The sequence below is a fragment of the Nerophis ophidion genome, linkage group LG02 (genome assembly GCF_033978795.1).
Source record: "Nerophis ophidion isolate RoL-2023_Sa linkage group LG02, RoL_Noph_v1.0, whole genome shotgun sequence".
In the NCBI taxonomy this organism is placed as follows: domain Eukaryota; kingdom Metazoa; phylum Chordata; class Actinopteri; order Syngnathiformes; family Syngnathidae; genus Nerophis; species Nerophis ophidion.
This window is the reverse complement of record NC_084612.1, coordinates 6,933,237-6,956,254: the sequence shown is the minus strand read 5'-3', so window position 1 is coordinate 6,956,254 and position 23,018 is coordinate 6,933,237. Positions and strand designations below refer to the sequence as shown.

At 38.7% G+C, this 23,018-nt stretch overlaps 2 protein-coding genes across 5 annotated transcripts in view; one reads left to right on the top strand and one right to left on the bottom strand.

Annotated features, from left to right (window-relative positions):
• Nucleotides 1–1,075: 1,075 nt before the first annotated feature.
• brd7 (bromodomain containing 7) lies at nt 1,076–22,333 on the top strand. Of its 2 annotated transcripts, none has more exons than XM_061876965.1 (17): nt 1,076–1,231; nt 5,728–5,933; nt 5,997–6,090; nt 6,167–6,227; nt 6,301–6,445; nt 8,558–8,668; nt 10,358–10,524; nt 12,723–12,831; nt 13,783–13,858; nt 17,123–17,230; nt 17,319–17,454; nt 17,556–17,667; nt 17,744–17,788; nt 18,221–18,287; nt 18,430–18,564; nt 21,782–21,907; nt 21,972–22,333. In XM_061876965.1, the coding sequence occupies exons 1-17, from the start codon at nt 1,183–1,185 to the stop codon at nt 22,028–22,030; spliced, it is 1,806 nt and encodes a 601-aa protein (XP_061732949.1). In that variant the 5' UTR covers nt 1,076–1,182; the 3' UTR covers nt 22,031–22,333. The 2 variants fall into 2 exon arrangements, with proteins under 2 accessions (XP_061732949.1, XP_061732942.1); XM_061876958.1 differs by having other exon boundaries at nt 17,741–17,788.
• adcy7 (adenylate cyclase 7) overlaps nt 21,479–23,018 on the bottom strand; it is a 211,624-nt gene continuing 210,084 nt past the window's right edge. For all 3 annotated transcript variants that reach the window (XM_061876926.1, XM_061876945.1, XM_061876935.1), the window contains one exon: nt 21,479–22,996. In XM_061876926.1, the coding sequence (XP_061732910.1) occupies nt 22,850–22,996 (147 nt within the window). In that variant the 3' untranslated portion in view covers nt 21,479–22,849. The remainder of the gene's footprint in view (nt 22,997–23,018) is intronic.

The following is a 23,018-nucleotide window of genomic DNA, read 5'->3' as shown; positions in this document are numbered from 1 at the left end:
TGTACAATATTACAGTATATGTAACAGCTACAGCAAAAAAAACAAAAATTGAAAATTGTATTATTGAGTCAGTTATTCTGTATATGTACAGTATTGCCGAAGAATTAATACACCAGATTAAAAAAAAAATTTTTAGTGGAAAATGGATGTGTTTGTAATGTGTTTGTAACTTGATATATATATATACATATATATATATATATATATATATATATATATAAATATATAAAAAAAAAAGATATATATATATATATATATATATATATATATATATATATATATATATATATATATATATATATATATATATAGGGGGGCGGCATGGCGTAGTGGGTAGAGCCAGAAACCTGAGGGTTGCAGGTTCGCTTCCCACCTATTGACATCAAAGTCGCTGCCGTTGTGTCCTTGGACAGGACACTTCACCCTTTGCCCCCTCACACTGGTAAATGAATGATTGGTGGTGGTCGGAGGGGCCGTAGGCGCAAATTGGCAGCCACGATTCCGTCAGTCTACCCCAGGGCAGCTGTGGCTACAGATGTAGCTTACCACCACCAGGTGTGAATGAATGACGGGTTCCCACTTCTCTGTGAGCGCTTTGAGTACATAACAATAGAAAAGCGCGGTATAAATCTAATCCATAGGGATATATTTTATGGAAAAAATATATAATATTTGGTAGTCAAATTATATATATATATAAATATATATACATACATATATATATATATACATACATATATATATATATATATATATATATATATATATATATATATAACCAAATAAAACATAATTTGACCACTAAATATTGTATATTTTTTCATCAAATATTTCCCTAGATTTTCACACCACAGTTTCGATTTTACTGTATTTATTATATTTTAGCTGCTTGCCATTATTTTTACGTTAATCGTTAGTGCCTTTTTTTTTTTTAATCTTTTACTGGTGACAGCATAGCGCCGGTTGTATTTATCTCTATATTTTTAGAGTCATTCCACCCCCTACAGGTGAAAAAGGCAGCAAATACACTACAGATGCAGTAGTACCGCCTTACCGCAAGCTGGGGGTAGAGTCTCACTACCTTCCACGAGATTCTTCATTCGTCCACCGCCATAATTCAAGTCAAACAGAGAAGAAGAAGAAACAGGAAGTGGCCGGCGCTGCCTGAGCATATTACAAACAATGGGCAAAAAGCACAAGAAACATAAGTCGGAAAAACACACATTTGAAGGTAAGTACGGGTTGTTCATTCAATTGTTTGTATGTAACTACTTTCATTTTTTTGAAGGCGAATGTTTAAAATGTGACGACTAAGTTGCAATGCATGGCTGTTTTGTTCATGATTAGCTGCATGCTAACATGCTAACTACCTCAGTGTCGTCAACATGATTGCTCAATTTTATTTATACACTCATTGTTATCAAAACGTTTGCAATACATATATTTATTTACGTGGTCGGGGTCTGTTCGTGGTTTTTGTAGCGGTCATCATTAACAGTCGTTGCAAGTTTGCCTTGGGCTGGCATGTGTGTACGGATTTTGCTGTTGGTTTGATAGAAATTATTGATGCTGCTGTTGCCTGGCAACCAGTTAGTTATTATGATGACAGTTATTGCTGATAATGAACTGCTGTTGCCGTTTATGGCGAACAGTGCTCTTACATAAGTTAGCATGTCAGCGAGTTTTACCCTTTATTGATTGATTGATTGATTGAAACTTTTATTAGTAGATTGCACAGTACAGTACATATTCCCCTACAATTGACCACTAAATGTTAACACCCGAATAAGTTTTTCAACTTGTTTAAGTCGGGGTCCATGTTAATCAATTCATGGCACAAATATATACTATCAGCATAATACAGTCATCACACAGGTTAATCATCATCGTATATACATTGATCATTATTTACAATCCGTGGGGTGCGATGAGGAACTTTGGTTGATATCAGTACTTCAAGGCCTACTGAAATAAGATGTTCTTATTCAAACGGGGATAGCAGATCCATTCTATGTGTCATACTTGATCATTTCGCGATATTGCCATATTTTTGCTGAAAGGATTTAGTAGAGAACATTGACGATAAAGTTCGCAACTTTTGGTGCTGATAAAAAAGCCCTGCCTTTACCGGAAGTCGCAGACGATGACGTCACCGGTGTGAGGGCTCCTCACGTCCTCACATTGTTTATAATGGGAGCCTCCAGCAGCAAGAGCTATTCGGGCCGAGAAAACGACAATTTCCCCATTAATTTGAGCGAGGATGAAAGATTTGTGGCTGAGGATATTGATAGCGAAGGACTAGAAAAAAAAATGAAGTTTAAAAAAAGGCAATTCAGATGTTTTTAGATACATTTACTAGGATAATTCTGGGAAATCCCTTTATCTTTCTATTGTGTTGCTAGTGTTTTAGTGAGATTATATAGTACCTGATAGTCGGAGGGGTGTGTCCACGGGTGTCTTGACGCCAGTCTCTGAGGGAATTAGTCACGGCAGCAGCAGCACGACAGAAGTTCCGCTGATCTCCGGTAAGAGGCGACTTTTACCACAATTTTCTCGGGATCGGGATCCATGTTCGCTTGACCGCTCTGATCCATAGTAAAGCTTCACGTCCGGGAATTTTAAACAAGGAAACACCTTGTGTTTGTGTGGCTAAAGGCTAAAGCTTCCCACATCCATCTTTCTACTTTGAGTTCTCCATTATTAATTGCCGTATTTTACGACTTACAACACTTAAAAAAAAACAGAAAATTGCATGTGTTCTTGTATTATGTAGGGATTGTGAATTCCCCTTTAATTTGCTTGCTTGTTAGCATTTGTATGGGCTTAGATGTTAGTTACCCCTGTCTGTTAACACCCACATAGCTGACTAATAATGAGACAGGGATAATATTAAACACAGGTAATAGAAAATACTTGTTATAATAAGAGATGTATTTCCCAACTTTACAATAGCGGGTAAATCCATACACGCTATAAATTACCCGGATGTTCGATCTCATCAATTAGTTGGTCTGTTTTTTGGGGGGACCTTACTCACGCATGTCGGACACATACAAGATTAAAGCTGTGGTACGCACATTTTGAACAAACAGACTTTGAATTCTGAAATTCTTCGCCGGTATTAAAACTGACTCCGTTGATGAAATATAGACAAGTTAGGCGGCACTTTTACTTGATTCAAATCTGTCCCTTGTAAGATCCATTTTAATTCAGTTTGTTGATCGCTTTCACATTGTAAACAAAGCCGTTATCCAACCAGTATGTCTACCCAGGCCTCACAATGCATTGCAAAATTACTTGACCTTTCGAGCCCTATTAAAAAATCAATGGCGCTCAAGATTTTAGAAGTGACCTTTTTGTTAAGAATGTCCTAACTTTCCTAGTACTTACCTCATTTAAAAAAAAGTTGGTATCATTGGAAAGTTTGCTAAACAAAGTGCAAGAAAAAAAAGGTTTCACAGTTACAGTGTATTTTTAATTAATTAAAAAATTCATGGATTTAGTAGGGGAGGTGACCGAAAATTTGAGTAAACATTGCTGCTCGTACTCAACTTGTGAGTCACAAACCAGAGAGCCAGGCCCCCAATGGGTCCAAAAAAAATGAGTGTGCAAATCAATCAATTTTAAAGATATTTGGCGGACACACGTGTAAATGTATAACTTATTATATAACATTTTACTCACTTTATATTTTTGCTGGGGAGCTTTGTCTACTGTAAACTTGCCAAATTTTGTCAGGGATTTATTGGCGCGAGTACCGTATTTTCTGGACTATAAAGCGCACTTAAAAATTTTTTTTTTTCTCAAAACTCGACAGTGGGCCTTGTAACTCGGTGCGCCTAATGTAAAGAATAAGTTTGGTGGAGCTCACCTACCTCGAAGCTATTTTATTTGGTACATGGTGTAATGATAAGTGTAGATCCCTAATGAATCCTCAGCTTGACGCTCCTCTACCTTCTCCTACTCTGCTTGCTGCGGCAAAAACAAACAAAACGCCAGACGCTCCTCTTCGTTTTGTATCGTTTACTTGGCAACGTAATCCTTAAAAAATGTAAAACAATAACGATGTTGGAACAAATGAATGGCAAAATAAAGCTGGTTAGTTACAGTAACAACGAATTAAAAAAAGTAAGAGTCAGACAAATTAAGAGTGAGGTCAAAAAACTGTGTGGCTCGATTCCCCCATACCTGACTGCCATTACCCACAATACATTGTGTCCAAAACCATCTTTCTTACCACACAGATCCTTCCACCATATATGCAATTAAACAGTTACGTCATCAAATTATGTAGATAAATGTAATAATTACAAATAAAGTGTACCTTATAATTATTTTAAGCATGCAAATAAAGTATATAGTCCCATTTTGGCTGAGTAAACATAAAGCACCTTCCATAAAATGTAAATTAACTTAAACAGCATTTAGGCTCCTACAATAAGTGTGATCAGTAGATGGTAGTCAAACATAAGAGATATGTTTAGACTGCACTATGATGGCACTAGGATGGGTCTCAAGTAAACAACACCAACATTTCACATGTTCCATTGAAAATATAGAACATTACACACAGCGCTCAAAAATGTTTAAATATGTTTTAATATGACTTTGTTAAGCTACGAAGCCGCACAGCTTGAAGGATTGTCGGCGCATTAAAATTACGAGTATTACGGTATTATGGTGTGTGTCTGTATAATGTAAGACATATTATCTGTCGTGTTGTTTCGCAATATTGTGCAAAAGCAACTTTTATTACCTTATGGTACCTGCTAATCTGTATTTGGGATCTGCGTAAATCCTAAAAAAAATTGCGTGCATCCGTCCCAACTCCGTAGTTGATAAGCTTCTTCTTTTTCTCTATCTTCATTTTATATGACATTCATCCTCCGCTGTTGCAATTTCTAACATAAAGTAGTGTAAAGTTCTTAATTATATATGTCAGTGAACGCACCATGAAAGTGCTAAAACATACCGGTGTAGTGAGTTTATATTATTCACCCAAGGAACTTAAGTTATTAGAGATCCGGTTGGACGGTTTTTCACGAGACACATTTCCCGTGTGGTTGTTTCCGGATGAGGAGATGCTGCTCCGTCATTGACTTAAGTAAAGTATGAATGTCATTAAAACAGTTAGCTCCGTCTTTTGACACTTCTTCCTTAAACGACTGTCAGAAAGCGATGATCTGTAAAACATAATCAATGCAACATTTTGGCCAAAGAACCATCATTACATGTTATGTAGACCACAAGGAAGTGTTTTTTAATTTAGAAAAAAATATATATATATATGACTCCTTTAATGCTCCCTATAAGTTGGTGCGCCTAATATATGAAAAAATATCAAAAATAGACCATTGATCGCCTTATAATCCGGTGCGCCCTATGGTCCGGAAAATACGGTACTTGTTCAATCCAAAAATGTCGATATTCTGGTTAAACTATGATATGTGTTCTACGTCATGACTCTCTGTGTATTATGGAGATTAAAACAATGCAAATGCAATTTTGATTTTGAAAACAGCGGTCCGGTCGCTACTCACAATGGCGCAATTAAGCGTGACCACTGCACTGATCCAGCCAGCGGCGAATGCACATCTACCAAGTAGTATGGAGTGTGTACTGTTTGCTTGTTATCTTTTTTATTAGTTGCTGGCTAGTCTCTGTGTGGTATTATGTGTCAATTAAAAGCAGACTGAGCAGCTGCTGATGTTATGGTTGTATTTGTAGAATATGGAGAGAGACCCCTCAAGCTGGTGCTGAAGGTATCCGGCAATGAGGTGACCACAGGGAGCTCCAGTTTGGACACGTTTTACGACGAGCAGTCCACAGATTATGACAAACCCAAGGACAAGGACAAGGACAAGAAGAAGAAAAAGAAGAAGGAGAAGGAGAGAAACTGTGGAACACCCGATAGTGACAAAGGAAAGAAAAGGGTACTGACTGTAGAAATGTAACTCTATTTGTATTGGTGTTGATGGACACTTTTGTCATGATAGGTGATTAAAAAGAGAAAAGTCCAAGATGCAGATGGAGATGACGACCGGGAAAGCTGCAGAACTCCTATCCGCTCGGAGCTGGATAAACTGGAAGGTAGTCTTAAAAAAACAAGAAGTGTTGTGTCGTAACTTAGAGGAAAACCCATTTTTTTTTGTGCTATAATAATCAGCGGAGAAAGAGCAAACTCCACTGCAGGAAGCACTGAATCAGCTCATCAGACAGCTCCAAAGGTGCAGCAGCATTTGTTGTTATTCTGCACTGCTCACAATGCACTAATAGTGGTGTGCTTTTCTTTATCAACAGGAAAGATCCCAGTGCGTTTTTTACTTTTCCAGTGACAGACCTGATTGCCCCAGGCTACTCTTCTATTATTAAACATCCTATGGACTTCAGCACAATGAAAGACAAAGTCAAGAAAGGTTGTTACGTGTCTTTGGATGAACTCAAGGTGGGTTTTAATAAACACAGGAACACATTTGTGTTAAAAAAATGGCTAAATTTACACTGCACAGTATGCTGCCTAATTCGATATTTTAATATTGTTGTTTACATTACCCCAAAAAATATGGGACTTGTATGTACGGCTAATGTAGGGTTGTGTTAGAGAAAATTGTACCTTCTTTTGGCAGAATAAGAATGGCTTCTGCAAGAAAAGATGCACACATGAGTTCACCCGGTTTCCTTATCTATGCACTCTTACACATACATTAATTATTATTAATGATGTCATAAAGTGCCGCCCTGGAGAGAGAGTGAAGAAGGAGCACACACTTCAAGTTAACTTTTAGTTTTGGTTCTTGCCAAAAGGAAGCAAACTTGGTGAACAAAAGCATGAGAGACAGACAAACATTTTAGACATAGGTTTGACTTTTAGATAGCTCAACTAACTCAGCGTTGGTGTTGTTATTGTTTGTACTTACTCCTTATTGTAGAATACATTGTTAGTCTTCAATTCTAGTCACCCCGTCCCAAAAGGGGGGCTTCTAATAATCAGTGCCGTGACCCATATTATTGACTAAATTCAATTAGAATACAGCTTTAATTTAAATTCTGTTGCTTCGATTAATCATTTGATGAGAGTTACTAATAAACATTTGTCAAATTAAGACTGCATGGATTGTCTGGAACTTTAAATATGCGGACATGGTTTTTTTCACGTGTGAACATTAGAGTGGTGGTTTGTGGGTGCTGTTATAATTGTTATTAATGCACACATGTTAAAAGTGCTATTTCAATGTTGATGATGTGCATTTATTAAGAAAATAATGAACGTTATCACAAGCAGAAACATTGTTTGTTTTTTTTACATTATTGGGGCTATAAAGTGTGTTTATCAGATTACTGGATTAATCATACAAACTAATCGATACACTACTCCATCCATCCCATCCATCTTCTACCGCTTATTCGCTTCGGGGTTGCGGGTGGCGCTGGAGCCTATCTCAGCTACAATCGGGTGGAAGGCGGGGTACACCCTGGACAAGTCGCCACCTCATCACAGGGCCAACACCGATAGACGGACAACATTCACACTCACAATCACACACATGGGCCAATTTAGCGTTGCCAATCAACCTATCCCCAGGTGCATGTCTTTGGAGGTGGGAGGAAGCCGGAGTACCCGGAGGGAACCCACGCATTCATTGAGAGAACATGCAAACTCCACACAGAAAGATCCCGAGCCCGGTATTGAACCCAGGACTACTCAGGACCTTCGTATTGTGAGGCAGACGCACTAACCCCTCTTCAACTGTGCTGCCCATACACTACTCATTGACTGAAATAATCGATAGCTGCAGCGCTAGTCTGATGTCATTGGATGCATATCTGATGAAATATCCACATAAGAAAGAGTCCTGGGTCGGATTTGGAAAAAAATGGAATTGTGCTGTTTATATTGACCTAAAAAAATCTGATATAATTTTTTTTTTAAATGAGATATTGATCGGAATTGACCTGCAGTGTGAACATAGCTAATGTGACTTAAAGGGTGATTCCATTGGCCTATCAAATCCTTTTTACTTTGGCTAGTGTTGACAAAGTAGACATGCTAACAGTTCTAACAGATATGCCAACATATAACATGCTAGCAACCTGCGCTAGCCAATAATACGGTTAATATTCGGAACAGCTGTGTTTTATTTGCATAAAGATGCTGGTTGTCAGGTCTAAAAATGCTAACAAACTGCATAGCCCCCAAACTTTTTGTGCTGTAATTGACAGGGGCTACTTCTGGAGTGCAGTAAAGTTAAATGGTACCATGCTAACGTGAATATGCTACCATAAACAATAGTAGGTTAGCAACTTCAGTCAAAAAACATTGCATGCAAGTGTAACACAATTTTGACCACCGTAAAACATAAAAACAGTAACTTTAAGTGTTCAATATTCTGCGTCGTACGACGTTCCTTGCGTATTTCAATGATCACTTTTAATTGTCGTACAAGTGTTAAAAAGAAAATATAAATCTTCATCCTGATAGTCTGGATTAAATCACTGAATAGTAGGACCTGAGAGGGCCGTTTGTTGCTGTAAGTCATGTGAGATGTGCTTGTTGCAGGCTGATTTCAGGACAATGTGCGAGAACGCCATGGCGTACAACAAAGCCGAGACCATCTACCACAAGGCGGCTCGCAAGATGCTACACTCAGGCATGAAGATCCTGAGCCAGGTATGGAATAGTAAAAATGAGTTTCGTCAAATGATTCCTTTTTCATATCAGATTAATCACACTTGAATTTTGGATTATTCGTGATTAATCGCAGGTATTCGCTTGCATAATTTGAATCAATTTAGAAAAAGACCCCAATACTTGGATACAAATGCAAGACAAGACCAATTTTTAAATGTTTGACTTGAATGTTTGTAAAAAAAAAAATAAACGCCGTGATTGTTTTAGGGGGAACAGCGGATATTTTTTTTTTTAAATCTTATCAATGCACACAGACCATATTTTCTAGACCATAGGACGCACCAGATTATAAGGCGCACTGCCGATGAGCGGGTCTATTCGGATCTTTTTTCATACAAAAAGTGCACCGGATTATAAGGCACATTTAAGAGGTCATATGATTGTTTTTCTAAATTTAAAACATGTCCTAGTGGTCTACATAACATGTCATGGTGGTTCTTTGGCGAAAATGTTACATAGATTGTTTAACAGACCATCTTCAAGTCGCTTTCTGACAGTCGCTTCAAGATGCGCTGTTTTGTGGGCGGTCTTATTCACATCACTCACCTTCGGCAGAGTCTTCTCTCCGTCATCTTTGTTGTAGCGGTGTAGCGTGCAAGGATAGGAGTTGAAGATTTGTCAAAAGATGGCGCTAACTGTTTTGATGACATTCAGACTTTACTTAAATCAGCAACGGAGCAGCATCTCCTCATCCGTGGCTCACTAGTGCAACAACCCGCAAAAAAACAAACTCTCTAATAACTAAAGTTCCGGGGATGAATTATGTAAACCCACTACATAGGCAATTTTTAGCGTTTCCATAGCGAGATATAATTTACAACTTTACGCTACTTTATATTAGAAATGGCAACAGCAAAAGGTGAATGCCCAATAACAAGAAGATAGTGAAAAAGAAGAAGGTTATCGACTACGGTATCACCATGGACTGCAGTGGCGGATCTGCGCACATTTTCAGGACTTATGCAGATCTCAAATACACATCAGCAGGTATCAGAAGGTAAGCACAATTGGCCATGTAAAGACGGCAATGGATGCGGTCCTTATACACACACCATAATAATACTTAAATACGTAATCTCTGACTACGGTAGCCGTAATGGGCCGACAATCCATCAAGCAGTGCGGCTTCAAAGTCATACTAAAACATTTTGACAGATTTTTGAGTGCCTTGTGTAATGTTCTTTATTTTCAATGGAACATTTAAAGTTTTGGTGTTTTTAATGCCGGAATATTGCAGTCTACACTTATCTCTTATGTGTGACTACCATCTAATGGTGACACTTATCTTTACACCATGTACCAAATAAAATTGTTTTGTGGTCGGTAAGCACAACCAGATTTATTCCGTACATTAGGCGTATTGTTATTAGACGCACTGTCGATTTTTGAGAAAATTAAAGGATTTTAAGTACACCTTTAAGGTCCGAAAAATACGCGAAGTCCAATTTCAACGATTATGTGCATTTATCCTATGTTCAAATTACTCCATTAATGGAACAAACTAATCATAAATTACTCAAATATTCAAATTCTGGAGCTGCAGCCCTGAAAAATACATAGAAAAATGGTCAAAGGGATCCCATTTTCCCCAGCTTGTACCTTTTGTTGGTTTTGCCACACGGGGGCAGCAGAAGTGTTATGAAAATGCGCCTGAATTGTCCTCTACAGGAGAGGCTGAAGAGTTTGAAGCAGAGCATCGAGTTCATGTCTGGTCTGGACCCGTCTGATAAGGATGCAAAGTGTGAGGAACAAGGGTCTGCCTGCCTGGTGCTAAAAAGAGAACCACACTCTAGCACGGACGGCAGCGAACGCTCGCAGACGCCCAGCACACCGAGGTCTTTCTCCCCAACATTATCACGTTTGTCTCTACTCTGTTCATATTTATGTTTCTACCATTTCAAAACATGTCAGTTTATTTCCACACACGTCTTTGAAGACTGAGAAATCGACCTATGATCTTGTTTTTGCTCAAATGCCACCTTGAAGGCAGAGAATGGGAAGAATGTCTTTAACCTGTCTGGTCGTGCTGTCTGACGTCTTCAAGTGCGTCTTTGTGACGACTTAAAAGTAAAAGCAAAAAAAAAAAGGATAAGGTCAAGTCATCACCAAGAAACACCTTCTCCGGGTTTGTTTCCATACCCGCCAACATGACAGACTGCGTTTGGACACACTTCCTCATGCTATTAAATGAGAAGCTGTCTGCAAATTTCCAGCTGTTAGCACGCTAACTTTAGGATGTTGGCATATTAGCATTAGCTTGCTTACTTTTTTAGCTATATTTTTAGCTGTACACCTTAAAGGAGGGGTGTCCAAAGTACGGTCAGAGTGCCATTTGTAGACCTTAGCTTATTTTTAACAGCCTTTGGCACAATTGTTAGCATTCTAGTATTGGCACACTAGGTTTTTTGCATAAGATACAGTGGGGCAAAAAGTATTTAGTCAGCCACCGATTGTGCACGTTCTCCCAAAATGATGACAGAGGTCTGTAATTTTCATCATAGGTACACTTCAACTGTGAGAGATAGAATGGGGGGAAAAATCCAGGAATTCACATTGTAGGAATTTAAAAAAAAATTATTTGTAAATTATGGTGGAAAATGAGTATTTGATCAACCATTCAAAGCTCTCACCGATGGCTCAAAATCTCACGATACATGGCCCCATTCATTCTTTCCTTAACACGGATCAATCGTCCTGTCCCCTTAGCAGAAAAACAGCCCCAAAGCATGATGTTTCCACCCCCATGCTTCACAGTAGGTGTGGTGTTCCTGGGATGCAACTCAGTATTCTTCTTCCTCCAAACACGACGAGTTAAGTTTATACCAAAGAGTTCTATTTTAGTTTAATCTGACCACATGACATTCTCCCAATCCTCTGCTGTATCATCCATGTATCCATTTTGGTATAAACTCAACTCGTCGTGTTTGGAGGAAGAAGAATACTGAGTTGCATCCCAAGAACACCATACCTACTGTGAAGCATGGGGGTGGAAACATCATGCTTTGGGGCTGCTTTTCTGCTAAGGGGACAGGACGATTGATCCGTGTTAAGGAAAGAATGAATGGGGCCATGTATCGAGAGATTTTGAGCCAAAACCTCCTTCCATCAGTGAGAGCTTTGCATGGTTGACCAAATACTTATTTTCCACCATAATTTACAAATAAATTCTTTAAATTTCATTAATTTTAATTGGGAGAACTTGCACAATGGGTGCTTGACTAAATACTTTTTTGCCCCAATGTATATACCTCAGCGTCAAATATTTTTCTACTTCACTAATTAAACATGTTAGCTTGCTAATGCAAGTATGCTAGATTTTAAGCTAATTTCATAGGTGTACAATTTAGTCATATTTTGATACGTGATGCATTGTTTTTATGCCAGCATTTTAAAGAAATGTTTCCGGTACACGCCTCTAACATTAGCGTGCTAGCTTTAAAAGTTAATTTAACAGGTTTGCTCCTTAGTGACAAACATTTTGATGTTTTATTGATGCTACTGTAAGCATGCTATGGTTAACATGTTAGCATAGTTTTATAATTGTAATATTTATACTATTAATAATTTTGCATCTTTAATTACTATTTTTTAATAATTTTAATTTCTTATACACATTTATATACAATATGTAAAAATAGTATCTCTGCCTCAATCTACAATGTATATTTTATATAAAATTATATTAATTGATTTTTTTTGTCTGAATGGTCTGAGCTCCTGTTTTCCAGTAAGTAACAAACTGAGCAGAATTACGCTGCTGCTTCCCACAGATGATACGACATTGCCCTTCTTCAAAGAGCAATCTCATTTTAAAAAATCTAATTTACACTGAACAAAAAAAAATGTTCATGACGAGCTTGATGTTTCCACCCAGTCATATTTTATTTGTGAAACTACAAAAAAGTACACTTGCATGGTAGTAATTATTAAATAATTCAAGTAATGATATTGCAGATAGACAATCTTTTCTAACTTTTTTTATATTCAGGACCGCCGTCGCCTCCTCTTTAACTGCATTCTTCGGGCTTTGCAGACACGTCAAGGACTCCAAAGACGAGGGGGTCGTGAAAGAGCTGGAAGAAATCCGCAAGGTCATCGAGGAGTCCGGAGGGAAGCTTTCCAACCGAGTGCTGCAGTGCGACGTGAGTGAAACATGTAAAGCACATTTTATTACTGAAGGACCATATTCATTCCAACCAGGTCCATATTAATCGTTTATAGATTAGTCTGATTCCACAAAAACTACAGAAGGTGGTTGTACCATTTAAGTGTAAACTTTTGATGAAACAGTTCTTCTGCCAGAACGTAGTGTGTTCAAGTCAAAGTTATGAGCTACACCCCCTCCAGAAGTTACAGCAATATTCCACATTCACCATATTCTGTTTTTAAAGGGGACCTATGATGACTTTAATCTACATTTTTAAAACACTTCCTTGTGGTACAGATTAAACATAAAATATATGCTTTGGTGTAAATTTAGTTCCATAGTCTCTTTTGTAACCTGTTTTTTTTTAGTTTGTCTTTAAAGATTTTGGATTGTGTAAGCATTCCCAGATAGCAAATGAAACCACACCCAACACCTCTAAAAGTGTCAGAATTTATCTGATGAAAATGTACACTGATTTGAAACATATCTTGCACTTTTTTCTCTAGATACGGTCAAAAATATACATTACATAGATTCACCGGGTCACAACAATAGGGACACCGGCACACTCTCCGATTGATTCAGACCTTGAATAGAAAACAACTGCTTAAATCAGAATTTATGTCACTGCATGTTGCACGTTTGTGTTATGCACATGCCAAGATAAATAATACTGTATCCTACATTTTTTGTGTTTCCACATAGAGACCCCCCCCCCGGCTGTGAGCTTTACCTAATGTCTAAATAAGTACATCCACCTCCCTCTGTCACGATGTAGCCAGACTGCAAAAGCCCGCCAAAAGGAGCATACAAAACTACTAGCGCACGCCAAAACATTGTAAAAACATTTCAAAGTCAGAACAGGCGAATATAGCCATAGGTCCCTTGTTGTGACGCTGCAATTATGTTGCCTTTATGTGAAAGAATCAACCATTTTGTTCTCCAGGTGGAGTTTTCCAGGCAGCAGGCAGATGGATCCACTACTTTAGCGTTTGTCAACCCGGCAGATCCGGCAGTAGGAGGTAAAGTCAAAGTAAAACGTGCAACAAAAGCTTTTCACGACAAATTGACTTCATGTATACAGTAGTACCCTTTAACTTTTGACTATATTGCATTGCATGATAGTGCTCATAACTAAAATCACTTTTATCTCAAATCATTCCCGCCTATTGAAATCAATTGAAATCCCTTTAATTAGTGTTTAGCCCTCCTAAAACTCCCACAGTTTTACTATGTAACATGGTACCGTATTTTCCGCACTATAAGGCGCACCTTCAATGAATGGCCTATTTTAAAACTTCGTTCATATATAAGGCGCACCGCATTATAAGGCACATAGAATAGATGCTACAGTAGAGGCTGGGGTTACGTTATGCATCCTTTTAGATGGTGCTGCGCTAAAGGGAATGTCAACAAAACAGTCAGGTCAGTCCAACTTTATTAATAGATTACAAACCAATGTTCTGACAACTCCGTTCACTCCCACAATGAATAAATAAATAAATAAAATGGGTTGTACTTGTATAGCGCTTTTCTACCTTCAAGGTACTCAAAGCACTTTGACACTACTTCCACATTTACCCATTCACACACACATTCACACACTGATGGAGGGAGCTGCCATGCAAGGCGCCAACTAGCAACCATCAGGAGCAAGGGTGAAGTGTCTTGCTCAGGACACAACGGACGTGACGAGGTTGGTTCTAGGTGGGATTTGAACCAGTGACCCTCGGTGCGCCACGCCGTCCCATAAACGGCTGTTTTATTATTTTCCCTGATTCAATAAACACGTAAAAAACAGTCTGATACTGTTACAGTAAATCGAACAATCACAATATAGTAACACTCGAAATAGTGGGGTTTTTACACACAGAAACGGCACGCCTCTCGCAGTCATACATCCCAGCATGCACCGCGCGCTGCTTCTTCTACAGGGTAAAATAAGGTCGGCGGCTGTAGAAGAAGAAGCGCACTTCTTCTACGGGGGAAAATTAAGTTCGCGGCTGCTTACCGTAGTTGCGAGACCTCATCCATCAATCCATCCATCCATTTCTACCGCTTAATGTGGCTCAATATTGGTCCATATGTAAGGCGCCCCGGATTAAAAGGCGCACTGTCAGCTTTTGAGAAAATTTGAGGTTTTTAGGTGCGCCTTATAGTGCGGAAAATACGGTACTTTTAGACAGGATATTGTATTGTTTGAAAAACAATACAATATCACGTACCACAAACAACTAAAATAGTTTTAGAAAGTAATGTAATTATATTGTTTGGCATTTACCTTGGAGGGAAGACTTTTGTCGATGTCTCCTACAGTCTGCCTCTTTGTTGTGTAACAATAGGAACTAGAAAATTGTTATTTTGCACACAGACATATTTGAGCGGCGGACCGGAGAGGTCAGCAATAACAACAAACAATAGTTATGTACTGTATCAAAGGTAATGTTCGACCGTACAGTTTTTTGAATCAGCAGTAGACAGAACAAACACGTCAAACACAATTTTTGCAGCTTTTCAATATTTTTATGAAGAAATGTTTGTCACTTGAACGTTTGTGGCTGCATCTTGCGTGAGGCATACTGATTCTACGGGTAGGCGGACTAGGTAGTTTGCTGACTGGTAGGACAACTTTTTGATGGTTTCTTTTTCTGATTTGGGCATTTGCTTCTTCTCTGCATTAACTTTTTTAGTTTCGATGGTTAAAGAACCGGATTGTTTCGATCTCAGCGCGGCGTCAACTGTCAAATGAAAACGTATAATTGTTGTGTAAATGAAGCAGGAACAGTGACATGTAAAGATATATAGAACTCTTTATTGCTCAAATAGCATAACCCTGTTACAATATTATTGCAACTGCCGACGAGTTGGGCTCGTAACTCAAATTATACTTAAAACATAACAAATAGGCAAGAGACAGCTTGCACCTCAAATTACTGGTAAGTTGATGTATCACATTTCTTGGACTTTAAATTGAATATTGTGGCTCTCTTCTACCTTTAATTATTCCGATTATTTTATAATGACATAGTGATGGGCGAAAAAGCATATCACTCGCTAAAACGTCCAATCAAATTACTTTTATGTTCATGCGTGCCCATGAATACATTTTACAAGACCCACAATTGCTATATGTTATGCTATCATAAGGGTTGCGCGATATATACGCTTTAAATTATATAAATTTGGCCGACGATAGAGCTTTTAATACTATCGTTATATTGTGATAATGTGTGTTGATAACACATTCTAGCTGTGCAAATTTGACAGCAATGAGCAAATAAACGCTTCCTCAACCCAATGTAGCAAATCTAGCGAGCGGCTTACATCCCTCCATTATGCAAAGCCACTTCTAAGTCAGCAATAATGGCGGTAAACTACGTTTCTTTTACAAGTGTCACTGAAAGATGAAGAATAGCTACACTACATAATGTTGGAGGATAAATTAGAGCTCTTGAATGTAAACAAATAGCGATAGTAACAATACCAAGTATAGTATCAGTATGTCCTCGATACTACAGCGATTCCATGAACATTTTTATTATCACAAAATCGTTTTTGTTATTGTTTACAAACTCAAAGTAAATCCTTGGATACAGTAGGGCTTTAGGGGTAAAACAACAAATGATTCAAATAAGATCTGATAGATGGATGGATAGTAAGTACTTTATTGATTCCTTCAGGAGAGTTCCCTCAGGAAAGTTAAAATTCCAACAGCAGTGTAAAGTAGTAAAAAGTAAATAATGGGGGTATAAATGAAAACAAAATAGAAAAATATTACAATAAGAATAAAAATAAAAAGCAACAATGATAATAAAAATACAACAGTAAAATAAGAATATAACAAGAGAAACTAGGCCGTAGTGACCATGTTATGAAAAAGTTTCTTCGATATTGTTACACCGACATCCTGTATTTTTATCTGATTATAATTGTGATCAAAAATTCAATCATTGCATAATCTTGAACATTTTCTACATCAGTTATTGGTATAACCAATACTGCCTCTGTTACTACTTGGTATTGGATTAATACCCACATTTGTAGTATTTATACATTCAGCAACCAAATTGGAAGCCTTTGTAACCCATTTTGAGATGTTTCTTTTATCATTTATCTACCAAACAATATTTTATGGTACATATCGTTATCGCAAGAGGCTACAATATATGATGCCCATTCTTAGTTGTCGATAACTTGCAAACAGTTCCTTTCTGTTTTTGACTGGGTTAGCATGCTATCTGTTGTTAACATGTAAGGTGAAAGATGTCATGTGATTGCTGCCACAGAGACTGGTCACTGCCCCGTCAAGCTGGGCATGATGGCCACTCGGCTGCAGAGCGGCGTCAACTGCCTTCAAGGCTTCTGCGAGGACAAGAGGAATCACATCACTCCAGGTAACATCAGCACGCCGACTCATGGGGGATCCCATCCATCAACATCATCCGTCATCTCCCGACACTCGCCGCTATCCTGTCCTCACAGTGTCCTACACCAACTACGGCCCGTTCACCTCCTACGCGCCCGCCTACGACTCCAGCTTCTCCAACGTCAGCAAGGAGGATTCGGACCTCGTCTACAGCTTCTTCGGAGACGAGTCAAGTCTGCAAGGCTTAGACAGGCATGTATCGCGACCCCGCCGACCTACCACACTTCACCTGCAGCATTCCTGATCGGACACGCTCCACATGCTCGCTCATACCGATGAATTCACTTTTGCAGCTTGTCCGACTTCCTGACCAAATCTGACGAGTACGTGTACAAGATGGCCGACAACCTACTGGACGCCATGACCAACGGCGAGCACTCGAAGACGCTGAAAGAGGCGGAGCTTGTACGCGCCTGACACCAGATACAAAACTATTAGCTTTGCAAGAACAGGACGTTGAGTTTTTGTGTGTGTCCAGCAGGTGGAGCAGCCTTCGACTTCGCCGGAGGAGAAAGATGACGCTGAGGTGAGTGGAAAGAAAAACATCTGGAGCTTAAATCCCTCCCTCCCCCGCTCTCCCGTTGACGCGCACCTGCTCGCCGCGTCTCACATTCCAGCGGAAAATGTCAGCGTTGTGCGGTGAAATGGAAAAAAAAGGGGGGGATACATGTGATGTTTGGAAGCACGTGTTCTCTCAGCTGTGTCAACATGGCAACCCCTAGAAAGACAGCCGTGTTTCTTTGGTGTTCTTCTACACACACGCACACACACACACACACTCGCTCACTCTATGGCTTCGCTGTTTGCTGTTCTTGGCCTCCCTCCAGTGAACTCTCATCCTCTTTCATTAAAGTCTTTGATTGTATGTCAGCCGTCAGGAGGCCTCACTCGACCTTCCAACCTCGTCCTGTTGTCTGTTTCCTCCTCTGACTGTGTGTCCTACCTTCTTTTCTTCTAGGCCGCCAAACCTGATACTTCCTGCAAGACGGAATCTCCTCTTCCTGCTGACGAGGATCTTCCAGGAGGTAAAAAAAAAAGTTTATCGCTCACGGGCCTTCCTAATTGATCATCTGTATTATTTTAGAATCTCAGCCTTTGACAGCTTTTTAAAAAGCTTCAAAGACCTCTTTGTGTTCAGAAAATGCATTTACTGTTTGTTACTTGCAGACATTCAGCAAAAACTGGACGAGACCACCAAGCTCCTGCGAGACCTGCAGGAAGCCCAGAGAGAGCGACTGAGCACCAAGCAGCCGCCCAACATGATCTGCCTGCTTGCGCCCACCACCAAAGAGCTGGAGCTGGGTAAGACCTGCACTTTAAAACAATCATACAGTCGTCCCTCCTTTATTAGTTTATTAAGGATCCCCATTAGTCTACACCGCAGTGGAGACTATTCTTCCTGGGGTCCAGGCAAAAAACATCACACAACCACAGAACAAACGATTAAAAACCACAGAACAAACGATTTATCGCTTTTAATTGGTTTTAGACTAAAAGCAAACTGTTTACCACCTCCTTAAAAGGGCTGGATGGTTATGGCAAACATAAAAATCAGGATTTTTTTTTATTGATATTGAAATTAGGATTAATAGCACAATAGTATTTTAATGAACAACACAGTATTTATTGTTACTCAAACTAAAATTTAAATCTAGATGAAAATATAAAAAAAAAATAAAGTACCACATGATATTAGTAACAACTATAAATTAAAATAAGTTGTAAAAACAATAAAATTCAGTGTTTCGGTTAAACTTTTTTTATTCTATTTTTTACATTTTACTCTTAATTTACCACAGTAAGTCTTTGTTTTTTTGTTCTTATATGCAGTTAACTGCAATGTATGTTAATTAAATGCAATATTCTACACATATAATGGTGCAATAAATCTTTGCCTGACCTCCCAATATTAAAAAAAAAAAAAAGTCCAGAGTCCAGATGGTGATTAGGGTCAACCCTTAATTGTAATCATGGTCGCTGGCATACACACACATACAGAAAGTACACATAAGGTAATATAAATTATACAGATCAGGCTAAAAATGTAATTTTCCATTTTGGACATTTCCTGAAAGTTTCAGGACAATCTACCCATAACTTTTGGAGAAAAACCAACTGCAACGATTACACAACATCCTGTCAGATGTCATAAGCCTAAATAGGTGCTAAACGCATGTCAGGATTTCTCACAAGGGCGGTATAGCTTGGTTGGTGGAATGGCCGTGGGTTCCAAGTTCGATCCCCGTTTCCGCCATCTTAGTTACTGCCGTTGTGTCTTTTGTCAAGACACTTTACCCACCTGCTCCCTGTTCCACCCACACTGGTTGAAATGTAACTTAGATATTGGGTTTCACTATGTAAAAGTGCTTTGAGTCACTAGAGAAAAGCGCTATATAAATATATTTCACTTCATTTCACAGAATGTGACGTTAGGTTGGGGGGGTAAATAACGCATGAAACAAGCATGTTGAGAAATACAAATGAACTGTATGTGATGCCTTTGAGTGATTATAGACAGGGGCATGGGTGCTCAATTTGTTCATAAATACTGTTTGTTGTTAACGTTGAGCTCAATTTGCCGTAAGTCGCTTTTTTTGACAGAGAAAACCTAAAGCGGTCTGAATGCTCGCTAAGTTGGCAACACTTTTATTATTTGGCAGACCGGGTGCTTATGAGGCGTTTAAAAAAGCAGCGTTACAATGCCATTTACTGTATGGAGTTGGAACAACTAGCTACATGGACAGACAGTCCCATTATAATGTGTTGATAAGTAACGGTAGTGACAAATCAATTTGTGGAAAAACAAATGTATTTGTGGCAGGTTGCCACAAAAATGTATGGGAAACAAAGGAGGAACATTTTAAGATTGTCATCACTGAAATTGGGTAATGCAACACAAAATATTTGTTCACTTATGGAAATCTAATATAATGCAAATATTTTGACACACACTTTTGTTTGAACAAAACATTGAAACACATTTAAGATTTAGACGACTTGCTTTCAATTTTGTATTTTTAGAAATGGCCATTGGATGGTGCAACGGTTTCTCATTCAAAGCATGCAGCAACATTTCGACACTTGCCACTGTTTTTTTGCAAGGTTGCCTTGCTACCGTGTGAAGTGTTTGTCGATAAGGGTGTCTAATAAGTACTTTCACTTTACGTTAACAAAAAAGTAGAGTTATGTTAACAAACTGGATGTTTAAAGGTTTAAGAACATTGAATGTAAACTTGATGTATAGTTAGATTGCCCTGTTTAAAGCTAGAAATATATTATACAACAATTTTGAGTCCCTAAATATGAGGGTTTATTTTTATTAAAATCTAAAAATTATAGATTAATCTCAAGGTCCGAAAATATTAATAAAAAGAAAATTTAAACATACTGACCTTTTTAAAGGGATAAAAATATAAAAACACAAATCATACTTAATAGATATTTTAGGTTAAAGTACCAATGATTGTCACACACACACACACACACACACACACACACACACACACAAAAGGTGTGGTGAGATTATCTTCTGCGTTTGACCCAATACCCTCACCCCTGAGAGGAGTAGTGAGCAGCAGCGGTGACCTGGGAATAATTTTTTGTTGATTTAACCCCCAATTCCAACCCTTGATGCTGAGTGTAAAGCAAGGAGGCAATGGGTCCCATTCTTATAGTCTTTGGTATGACTCGGCCGGGGTTTGAACTCACAACATACCTATTTCAGGGCGGACACTCTAACCACGAGGCCAGTGGTTCTCAAATGGAGGTACGCATACCCCTGGGGGTACTTTAAGGTATGCCAAGGGGTACGTGGGATTTTTGAAAAAATATTCTAAAAATAGCAACAATTCAAAAATCCTTTATAAATACATTTATTGAATAATACTTCAGCAAAATATGAATGTAAGTTCATGAACTGTGAAAAAAAAATACAACAATGCAATATTCAGTGTTGACAGCTCGATTTTTTTGTGGACATGTTCCGTAAATATTGATTTTAAAGATTTCTTTTTTGTGAAGAAATGTTTAGAATTAAGTTCAAGAATCCAGATGGATCTCTTTTACAATCCCCAAAGAGGTCACTTTAAGTTGATTACTTCTATGTGTAGAAATCTTTATTTATAATTGAATCACCTGTTTATTTTTCAACAAGTTTTTAGTTATTTTTATATCTTTTTTTCCAAATAGTTCAAGAAAGACCACTACAAATGAGCAATATTTTGCACTGTTATACAATTTAATAAATCAGAAACTGATGACATAGTGCTGTATTTTACTTCATCTCTTTTTTTCAACCAAAAAGGCTTTGCTCTGATTAGGGGGTACTTGAATTGAAAAAATGTTCACAGGGGGTACATCACTGAAAAAAGGTTGAGAACCACTGCACTAGGCCATTATTATATTGCGTTTTTTTTTTGTAAGCAGTTCTTGAGAAGTTGCCATTTTTGTCATTAAGCGCAAATGTGGGAGTTTATTAGAAAGACTCAAAAATAAGCTTTTTGTTAACTTTTATCTGCAGCTGAGAAGGTGACGGGAAACTTGACAGAGCTGACGGGCCAAGTGGCGCCGTGTGACATCAGCAGCGTTTGGGCCATCAGGAGGGCCATGGGCATCGCTCCGGACGCTCTCATCGACATGACGACGGGTAAATCTTCTAAAACGTACACAACTAAAAGGTTAGTGTGTGACTCTTCATATGTTCCCTGCAGTCCTGCAGATGGCAGAGCCAATGGACACCATGGAGTCGGTGCCAATTACTGCAATTTAACTGGTAATAGACGCCGGGTATCGCATACAACAACGCGACGCGAGCATAGCTACATTAGCTAACATTACAGTCATATTTGAACAGTCACATCATTGACCGAAGAAAAACTAAACTGTGTAGCGAAGACTGCTTTTTATAATGTGGGTGTATGCACTGGTGAGCTCGTGGATTTTGTTTTAAGATGCGGTACACATCAAAAAAACGTCTTTTTTTTTTATGACATTTTTTTTTTTTTTTTTTACAAAAAGTACTTTGGGGGGGCGGGAGTTGACATTTCATTCAATAAATGTATTTTTAATTAAATCACCATTGTGAATAATTTATTACATTCTGTGACTGAACAAAAGTTTACACACAAAAAGGCCCAAATATGCATCATGTGTTAATAGTTGTAAGAACCACACTGGTGCTCAAGTAAGGCCAATGAAGAGGCATGAGGATCTAGGCGGTTAAGAACCAGGACAGAAACAAAGATGGACAACAAGTAGGCTTGCTGGATCAGACACTGCTAAAACATGTAGGCAGGTAAACGGATTGACAGCAATGTTTGATTGTAAGTTAAACTCAAGTCCAAAAAACACTTTTGCTCATTACACAGTAACAAAGCAGAGCGTCCAACTGGCCAAACACAATCATTGCAGTCTTCCCATCAGACACAAAATGGCGTTAGTACAATACATACGTTTTCCTCTCACGGCCGTCTAAAAGTAAGCTCAAAGTACTCTTGCTCCCAGCCTCAGACCGCCGCGCCCGTGTGGGGTTGCATGTGTAGCGCAATCCCGTTTGGCATGTAAACAGCGTCCTTGTAAGTGGTGTGACTCAGCTCAGACCCATGCCTTGCTGCTTGCTCATGTCCGTGCACACAAAGAATGTCTTCAGTTCACCTTTTCCCTTCACGTTGATGAAGCCGCGACACTCGCACGAGTAGCCCAGCTTGTGCAGCACGTCAGACGTCTCCTCCGTCACCTGACAAACACACACGCTCGTC